The sequence below is a fragment of the Coregonus lavaretus genome, assembly GCF_964263955.1.
Source record: "Coregonus lavaretus genome assembly, chromosome: 26".
Taxonomy (NCBI): domain Eukaryota; kingdom Metazoa; phylum Chordata; class Actinopteri; order Salmoniformes; family Salmonidae; genus Coregonus; species Coregonus lavaretus.
In genome coordinates, this window is record NC_140013.1 from 43076618 (window position 1) to 43086617 (window position 10000).

Sequence of the window (10000 nt, forward strand, 5' to 3'; positions counted from 1 at the left end):
GAGAGAGAGAGAGAGAGAGAGAGAGAGAGAGAGAGAGAGAGAGAGAGAGAGAGAGAGAGACAGGTACACAATCCATGTGTCAATACACAATCCATGTGTCAATTTTCTCAAGGCTTAAAAATCCTTCTTTAACCTGTCTCCTCCCCTTCATCTACACTGATTGAAGTGAATTTAACAAGTGACATCAATAAGGGATCGTAGCTTTCACCTGGATTCACCTGGTCAGCTATGTCATGGAAAGAGCAGGTGTTCATAATGTTTTTGTATACTCAGCATAAGACCATATTTTAGGGTCTGTAAACATCAGTCAACATTGTGTGGTGAAATGTCCCTTTAAATTCACATTTGTTCTACTTAATTCCACCATGTTTGTGTGTTTTTCTTCCAAGTTTTGACCTGGTGACCAACGGTGGCGTGGCCATCGCCCTGCGTTTCGAGCGCGCTCCGTTCATCACCAGGAGCACACGCTGGTGGTTGCATGGGGACGCTTCTTCGTCATGGATACCGTTGTGATGCGTCACGAGGAGAATGAGATCCCCAGCTGTGATGTCAGCGGTTTCACGCGTCCGTCCCCCATCGTGTCGCCCGCACCCCTCACCGCTTTCGCTGGGGCCTGCTCCGAGAGGGGGACCATCGTACCCGAAATACAGGTACAGACCCCCGATAGAATTACAAATAGAATCCCAGCAATGTAATAGGGTCTTATTTTACCAGGTAGGTTGACTGAGAACGCATGTTCATTTACAGAAACAACCTGGGGAATAGTTACAGGGGAGTGGAGGGGGGGGATGAATGAGCCAATTGGGAAGACCCCGTCTTGTCCTCGCAAGACCCTCTTCCTCTCGTCCCTGCACTGTGCCTCTTCTGTTCTCTTCTCTTCTCTTGTTCTCCTCCCCTCCACTCCTCCTCCTCCTCCTCCTCCTCCTCCTCCTCCTCCTCCTCCTTCCTCCCCTCCACTCCTCCTCCTCCTCTGTCTCTCCTCTCATATTGATTCATTGTACAGACAGCTAAAGCTCCCCACTCTAAAGACCAGTGTAATAATGACTCAGTCCTGTGATGCTGTCTGACCAGTGTAATAATGACTCAGTCCTGTGATGCTGTCTGACCAGTGTAATAATGACTCAGTCCTATGATGCTGTCTGACCAGTGTAATAATGACTCAGTCCTGTGATGCTGTCTGACCAGTGTAATAATGACTCAGTCCTGTGATGCTGTCTGACCAGTGTAATAATGACTCAGTCCTATGATGCTGTCTGACCAGTGTAATAATGACTCAGTCCTGTGATGCTCTCTGACCAGTGTAATAATGACTCAGTCCTGTGATGCTGTCTGACCAGTGTAATAATGACTCAGTCCTGTGATGCTGTCTGACCAGTGTAATAATGACTCAGTCATGTGATGCTGCCTGACCAGTGTAATAATGACTCAGTCCTGTGATGCTGTCTGACCAGTGTAATAATGACTCAGTCCTGTGATGCTGTCTGACCAGTGTAATAATGACTCAGTCCTGTGATGCTGTCTGACCAGTGTAATAATGACTCAGTCCTGTGATGCTGTCTGACCAGTGTAATAATGACTCAGTCATGTGATGCTGTCTGACCAGTGTAATAATGACTCAGTCATGTGATGCTGTCTGACCAGTGTAATAATGACTCATTCCTGTGATGCTGTCTGACCAGTGTAATAATGACTCAGTCCTGTGATGCTGTCTGACCAGTGTAATAATGACTCATTCCTGTGATGCTGTCTGACCAGTGTAATAATGACTCAGTCCTGTGATGCTGTCTGACCAGTGTAATAATGACTCAGTCCTGTGATGCTGTCTGACCAGTGTAATAATGACTCAGTCCTGTGATGCTGTCTGACCAGTGTAATAATGACTCAGTCCTGTGATGCTGCCTGACCAGTGTAATAATGACTCAGTCCTGTGATGCTGCCTGACCAGTGTAATAATGACTCAGTCCTGTGATGCTGTCTGACCAGTGTAATAATGACTCAGTCCTGTGATGCTGTCTGACCAGTGTAATAATGACTCAGTCATGTGATGCTGTCTGACCAGTGTAATAATGACTCAGTCCTGTGATGCTGTCTGACCAGTGTAATAATGACTCAGTCCTGTGATGCTGTCTGACCAGTGTAATAATGACTCAGTCCTGTGATGCTGTCTGACCAGTGTAATAATGACTCAGTCCTGTGATGCTGTCTGACCAGTGTAATAATGACTCAGTCCTGTGATGCTGTCTGACCAGTGTAATAATGACTCAGTCCTGTGATGCTGTCTGACCAGTGTAATAATGACTCAGTCCTGTGATGCTGTCTGACCAGTGTAATAATGACTCAGTCCTGTGATGCTGCCTGACCAGTGTAATAATGACTCAGTCCTGTGATGCTGTCTGACCAGTGTAATAATGACTCAGTCCTGTGATGCTGTCTGACCAGTGTAATAATGACTCAGTCCTGTGATGCTGTCTGACCAGTGTAATAATGACTCAGTCCTGTGATGCTGTCTGACCAGTGTAATAATGACTCAGTCCTGTGATGCTGTCTGACCAGTGTAATAATGACTCAGTCCTGTGATGCTCTCTGACCAGTGTAATAATGACTCAGTCCTGTGATGCTGTCTGACCAGTGTAATAATGACTCAGTCCTGTGATGCTGTCTGACCAGTGTAATAATGACTCAGTCCTGTGATGCTGCCTGACCAGTGTAATAATGACTCAGTCCTGTGATGCTGTCTGACCAGTGTAATAATGACTCAGTCCTGTGATGCTGTCTGACCAGTGTAATAATGACTCAGTCATGTGATGCTGTCTGACCAGTGTAATAATGACTCAGTCCTGTGATGCTGTCTGACCAGTGTAATAATGACTCAGTCCTGTGATGCTGTCTGACCAGTGTAATAATGACTCAGTCATGTGATGCTGTCTGACCAGTGTAATAATGACTCAGTCCTGTGATGCTGTCTGACCAGTGTAATAATGACTCAGTCCTGTGATGCTGTCTGACCAGTGTAATAATGACTCAGTCATGTGATGCTGTCTGACCAGTGTAATAATGACTCAGTCCTGTGATGCTGTCTGACCAGTGTAATAATGACTCAGTCCTGTGATGCTGTCTGACCAGTGTAATAATGACTCAGTCCTGTGATGCTGTCTGACCAGTGTAATAATGACTCAGTCCTGTGATGCTGTCTGACCAGTGTAATAATGACTCAGTCCTGTGATGCTGTCTGACCAGTGTAATAATGACTCAGTCCTGTGATGCTGTCTGACCAGTGTAATAATGACTCAGTCCTGTGATGCTGTCTGACCAGTGTAATAATGACTCAGTCCTGTGATGCTGTCTGACCAGTGTAATAATGACTCAGTCCTGTGATGCTGTCTGACCAGTGTAATAATGACTCAGTCATGTGATGCTGTCTGACCAGTGTAATAATGACTCAGTCCTGTGATGCTGTCTGACCAGTGTAATAATGACTCAGTCCTGTGATGCTGTCTGACCAGTGTAATAATGACTCAGTCCTGTGATGCTGTCTGACCAGTGTAATAATGACTCAGTCCTGTGATGCTGTCTGACCAGTGTAATAATGACTCAGTCCTGTGATGCTGCCTGACCAGTGTAATAATAACTCAGTCCTGTGATGCTGTCTGACCAGTGTAATAATGACTCAGTCCTGTGATGCTGTCTGACCAGTGTAATAATGACTCAGTCCTGTGATGCTGTCTGACCAGTGTAATAATGACTCAGTCATGTGATGCTGTCTGACCAGTGTAATAATGACTCAGTCCTGTGATGCTGTCTGACCAGTGTAATAATGACTCAGTCCTGTGATGCTGTCTGACCAGTGTAATAATGACTCAGTCCTGTGATGCTGTCTGACCAGTGTAATAATGACTCAGTCCTGTGATGCTGTCTGACCAGTGTAATAATGACTCAGTCCTGTGATGCTGTCTGACCAGTGTAATAATGACTCAGTCCTGTGATGCTGTCTGACCAGTGTAATAATGACTCAGTCCTGTGATGCTGTCTGACCAGTGTAATAATGACTCAGTCCTGTGATGCTGTCTGACCAGTGTAATAATGACTCAGTCCTGTGATGCTGCCTGACCAGTGTAATAATGACTCAGTCCTGTGATGCTGTCTGACCAGTGTAATAATGACTCAGTCCTGTGATGCTGTCTGACCAGTGTAATAATGACTCAGTCCTGTGATGCTGTCTGACCAGTGTAATAATGACTCAGTCCTGTGATGCTGTCTGACCAGTGTAATAATGACTCAGTCCTGTGATGCTGTCTGACCAGTGTAATAATGACTCAGTCCTGTGATGCTGCCTGACCAGTGTAATAATGACTCAGTCCTGTGATGCTGCCTGATCAGTGTAATAATGACTCAGTCCTGTGATGCTGCCTGACCAGTGTAATAATGACTCAGTCCTGTGATGCTGTCTGACCAGTGTAATAATGACTCAGTCCTGTGATGCTGTCTGACCAGTGTAATAATGACTCAGTCCTGTTATGCTGTCTGACCAGTGTAATAATGGACAGTCCTGTGATGCTGTCTGACCAGTGTAATAATGACTCAGTCATGTGATGCTGTCTGACCAGTGTAATAATGACTCAGTCCTGTGATGCTGTCTGACCAGTGTAATAATGACTCAGTCCTGTGATGCTGCCTGACCAGTGTAATAATGACTCAGTCCTGTGATGCTGTCTGACCAGTGTAATAATGACTCAGTCCTGTGATGCTGTCTGACCAGTGTAATAATGACTCAGTCATGTGATGCTGTCTGACCAGTGTAATAATGACTCAGTCCTGTGATGCTGTCTGACCAGTGTAATAATGACTCAGTCCTGTGATGCTGTCTGACCAGTGTAATAATGACTCAGTCCTGTGATGCTGTCTGAACAGTGTAATTGGTGTGAGGAAACGCGGGTGATTTACAATGCGCATCGTACTGTGTCAGTGCAGAATGATGAGGATGATGATTACACCTCCCCCTCCTCAACACCCAGGACACATTTGCATTTCTATGGGGAGTTAAAAAGCCACACTGACACAGTTTTTTATTTTAATTTTAAAGGATGATGGTTCGGTTGAGTGTGTGTGTGTGTGTGTCTCTTCATGTCCTCTCTAATGACTCTCTCCCCCAGTAGTTAGCTTTGTGTGATTTATTACATACAGTAACAGTATCATATAGGCTTCCTCACTGTGTAGTCTGATCTCTCTCTCTACCAGCCCATCCCTAGCCTCTCTCTCTCTCTCTCTCTCTCTCTCTCTCTCTCTCTCTCTCTCTCTCTCTCACTCTCTCTTCATAACAGAACACGTCATAATGGTAAAGACCAGCCCGACCTACCCGGCCTGTTCCGGATCGTTAGGACGCTGGGCAGGGTACATCAGACCAGCCAGTGACCTCTAACCCTCGGGCCAGTATTCATAAAGCGTATCAGAGTAGAAGTGTGGATCTAGGATCAGGTCCTCCCTGTCCATGGCTGCGTTTACACAGCCAGCCCAATTCTGATATTTTTCAGCTCTGAAAAATATCTGATGTGAAAAGATGTGTGATTGATCAAATGACCAATTACTGGAAAAAAAAGGTCAGAATCGGGTTGCCTGTCTAAACGCAGCCCTTTATAATCTTATTCATTATGGATCAGCATTCGTACTCTGAGACTCTTTAAGCATACGGCCCCTGAACTCTGTCCAGTGTTTCCCAACCAGCTAGGTTCTGGGGTCCTCCAGCCACATCCATTCCACCAGCAACACAGACTGGTTCTAACCTTTAACTATTTCACCAATAGCCAGTCGAACCTGATTCAACTGATCAAGGGCTGGATGAGTAGTTGACTTGGTTGAATCAGGTATGGTCACACTGGAATATATCAGATATTTAGACATCAAAAATATTTAGAGTGGCCTGACGACAGTTTAGAGAAACATTGCACTACCAGCTCTCCCACTGAACTTCCACTCTGTCTGTCTGTCTGTCTGTCTGTCTGTCTGTCTGTCTGTCTGTCTGTCTGTCTGTCTGTCTGTCTGTCTGTCTGTCGGTATGTTTGTCTGTCTGTCTGTCTGTCTCTGTCGGTCTGTCTCTCTCTGTCTGTCTGGCTGTCTTTCTGTCTCTGTCTGTCTGTCTGTCTGTCTGTCTGTCTGTCTGTCTGTCTGTCTGTCTGTCTGTCTGTCTGTCTCACCACAAGATGCTGCAATAAGACTGCGCTGGGGTTGACACAGTCTTTACCAACACCAGGGGGTTGACACAGTCTTTACCAACACCAGGGGGTTGACCTAGTCTTCACCAACACCAGGGGGTTGACCTAGTCTTCACCAACACCAGGGGGTTGACCTAGTCTTTACCAACACCAGGGGGTTGACACAGTCTTCACCAACACCAGGGGGTTGACACAGTCTTCACCAACACCAGGGGGTTGACCTAGTCTTCACCAACACCAGGGGGTTGACCTAGTCTTCACCAACACCAGGGGGTTGACACAGTCTTTACCAACACCAGGGGGTTGACCTAGTCTTCACCAACACCAGGGGGTTGACCTAGTCTTCACCAACACCAGGGGGTTGACCTAGTCTTCACCAACACCAGGGGGTTGACACAGTCTTTACCAACACCAGGGGGTTGACCTAGTCTTCACCAACACCAGGGGGTTGACACAGTCTTCACCAACACCAGGGGGTTGACACAGTCTTCACCAACACCAGGGGGTTGACCTAGTCTTCACCAACACCAGGGGGTTGACCTAGTCTTCACCAACACCAGGGGGTTGACACAGTCTTCACCAACACCAGGGGGTTGACACAGTCTTTACCAACACCAGGGGGTTGACCTAGTCTTCACCAACACCAGGGGGTTGACTTAGTCTTCACCAACACCAGGGGGTTGACCTAGTCTTCACCAACACCAGGGGGTTGACACAGTCTTCACCAACACCAGGGGGTTGACCTAGTCTTCACCAACACCAGGGGGTTGACCTAGTCTTCACCAACACCAGGGGGTTGACACAGTCTTTACCAACACCAGGGGGTTGACCTAGTCTTCACCAACACCAGGGGGTTGACCTAGTCTTCACCAACACCAGGGGGTTGACCTAGTCTTCACCAACACCAGGGGGTTGACACAGTCTTTACCAACACCAGGGGGTTGACCTAGTCTTCACCAACACCAGGGGGTTGACACAGTCTTTACCAACACCAGGGGGTTGACACAGTCTTTACCAACACCAGGGGGTTGACCTAGTCTTCACCAACACCAGGGGGTTGACCTAGTCTTCACCAACACCAGGGGGTTGACACAGTCTTCACCAACACCAGGGGGTTGACACAGTCTTTACCAACACCAGGGGGTTGACACAGTCTTCACCAACACCAGGGGGTTGACCTAGTCTTCACCAACACCAGGGGGTTGACCTAGTCTTCACCAACACCAGGGGGTTGACACAGTCTTTACCAACACCAGGGGGTTGACACAGTCTATACCAACACCAGGGGTTGACACAGTCTTCACCAACACCAGGGGGTTGACACAGTCTTCACCAACACCAGGGGGTTGACACAGTCTTCACCAACACCAGGGGGTTGACACAGTCTTCACCAACAACAGGGGGTTGACACAGTCTATACCAACACCAGGGGGTTGACACAGTCTATACCAACACCAGGGGGTTGACACAGTCTTCACCAACACCAGGGGGTTGACACAGTCTTCACCAACACCAGGGGGTTGACACAGTCTTCACCAACACCAGGGGGTTGACACAGTCTTCACCAACACCAGGGGGTTGACACAGTCTTTACCAACACCAGGGGGTTGACACAGTCTTTACCAACACCAGGGGGTTGACACAGTCTATACCAACACCAGGGGGTTGACACAGTCTTCACCAACACCAGGGGGTTGACACAGTCTTCACCAACACCAGGGGGTTGACACAGTCTTCACCAACACCAGGGGGTTGACACAGTCTTCACCAACACCAGGGGGTTGACACAGTCTATACCAACACCAGGGGGTTGACACAGTCTATACCAACACCAGGGGGTTGACACAGTCTTCACCAACACCAGGGGGTTGACACAGTCTTCACCAACACCAGGGGGTTGACACAGTCTTCACCAACACCAGGGGGTTGACACAGTCTTCACCAACACCAGGGGGTTGACACAGTCTTCACCAACACCAGGGGGTTGACACAGTCTTTACCAACACCAGGGGGTTGACACAGTCTTTACCAACACCAGGGGGTTGACACAGTCTTTACCAACACCAGGGGGTTAACACAGTCTTTACCAACACCAGGGGGTTGACACAGTCTTCACCAACACCAGGGGGTTGACCTAGTCTTCACCAACACCAGGGGGTTGACCTAGTCTTCACCAACACCAGGGGGTTGACACAGTCTTTACCAACACCAGGGGGTTGACACAGTCTATACCAACACCAGGGGGTTGACACAGTCTTCACCAACACCAGGGGGTTGACACAGTCTTCACCAACACCAGGGGGTTGACACAGTCTTCACCAACACCAGGGGGTTGAAGCAGTCTTCACCAACACCAGGGGGTTGACACAGTCTTCACCAACACCAGGGGGTTGACCTAGTCTTCACCAACACCAGGGGGTTGACCTAGTCTTCACCAACACCAGGGGGTTGACCTAGTCTTCACCAACACCAGGGGGTTGACACAGTCTTTACCAACACCAGGGGGTTGACCTAGTCTTTACCAACACCAGGGGGTTGACACAGTCTTCACCAACACCAGGGTATTACATCATACATTTAAAATTTACATTTTAGTCATTTAGCAGACGCTCTTATCCAGAGCGACTTACAGATAGTGAGTGCAAACATTATCATACTATCATCTATAGTGAATCAACACAGTCCTATAAACAACACCAGTGTATTACATAATCTCTTGTGAATCAACACAGTCTGTACCAACACCATAGTAAATCAACACATGGACACATACTATACATGTTTTGAGTGTCCAAGGGCATATTAGTGTCAGTTGTCATAGTAATGAAATGAAAGAAAGCCTCTCCAGGAGGAGGTTCCTATCCCCGGGACAGACAGTAGGGTGGTAGTGTAACGGTCAAATATGTCCCCCGGTGTAACCATCTATTTCTTCCCCCCTCCCCCCAGGCTCTCCAGGAAAAGGTTCCTATCCCCGGGACAGACATGGCGTTGAGCTACCTGAGCAGTAGGGTGGTAGTGTAACGGTCAAATATGTCCCCCGGTGTAACCATCTATTTCTTCCCCCCTCCCCCAGGCTCTCCAGGAAGAGGTTCCTATCCCCGGGACAGACATGGCGTTGAGCTACCTGAGCAGTAGGGTGGTAGTGTAACGGTCAAATATGTCCCCCGGTGTAACCATCTATTTCTTCCCCCCATCCCCCAGGCTCTCCAGGAAGAGGTTCCTATCCCCGGGACAGACATGGCGTTGAGCTACCTGAGCAGCAGGACACCTGGGTATAAGTCCATCCTGCGGGTGACCCTGACCCACCCCACCGTGCCGTTTAACCTGATGAAGGTACACCTTATGGTGGCGGTGGAGGGTAGGCTGTTCAGGAAGTGGTTCCCTGCTGCTCCTAATCTCAACTATGACTTCATCTGGGACAAGGCTGATGTCTACAGCCAGAAGGTCTACGGGCTGTCTGAGGCCTTCGGTGAGGGGAAATAAATCATTACTTATTTATCCGTTGTTGCTACAGTACTTGTATGTCGGTAGGCTTTTGGTGGAAGGACATACCTGTAGTTGTATGTAATTGATTGATTATTGATTGATGGATGGATTGATTGATGGCTTGATTGAATTATGGCTTGATTGAATTATGGATTGATTGATTGACTGATTGATTTTTTTATTCTACTTGTAAGTCTGTTGTTAATCAGCAATGGAACAATAAAGATCATTCTGAATCTATTTTTACCTGGTCTTATTCAGAGTAACTAACATTACCTGTCCTCTCTCTAGTGTCAGTGGGTTATGGA

The 10000-nt window shown here is 47.8% G+C and overlaps 1 protein-coding gene across 1 annotated transcript in view; it reads left to right on the forward strand.

The window, feature by feature from the left end:
• The window catches only part of LOC311102050 (teneurin-4-like), a gene marked incomplete at both ends in the record, with an annotated part of 156975 nt that overhangs the window by 16593 nt on the left and 130382 nt on the right, over nt 1–10000 (forward strand). The window contains 3 exon segments of the mRNA XM_084143265.1: nt 390–451; nt 454–650; nt 9408–9675. Coding sequence (XP_083999391.1) covers nt 390–451; nt 454–650; nt 9408–9675 — 527 coding nt within the window.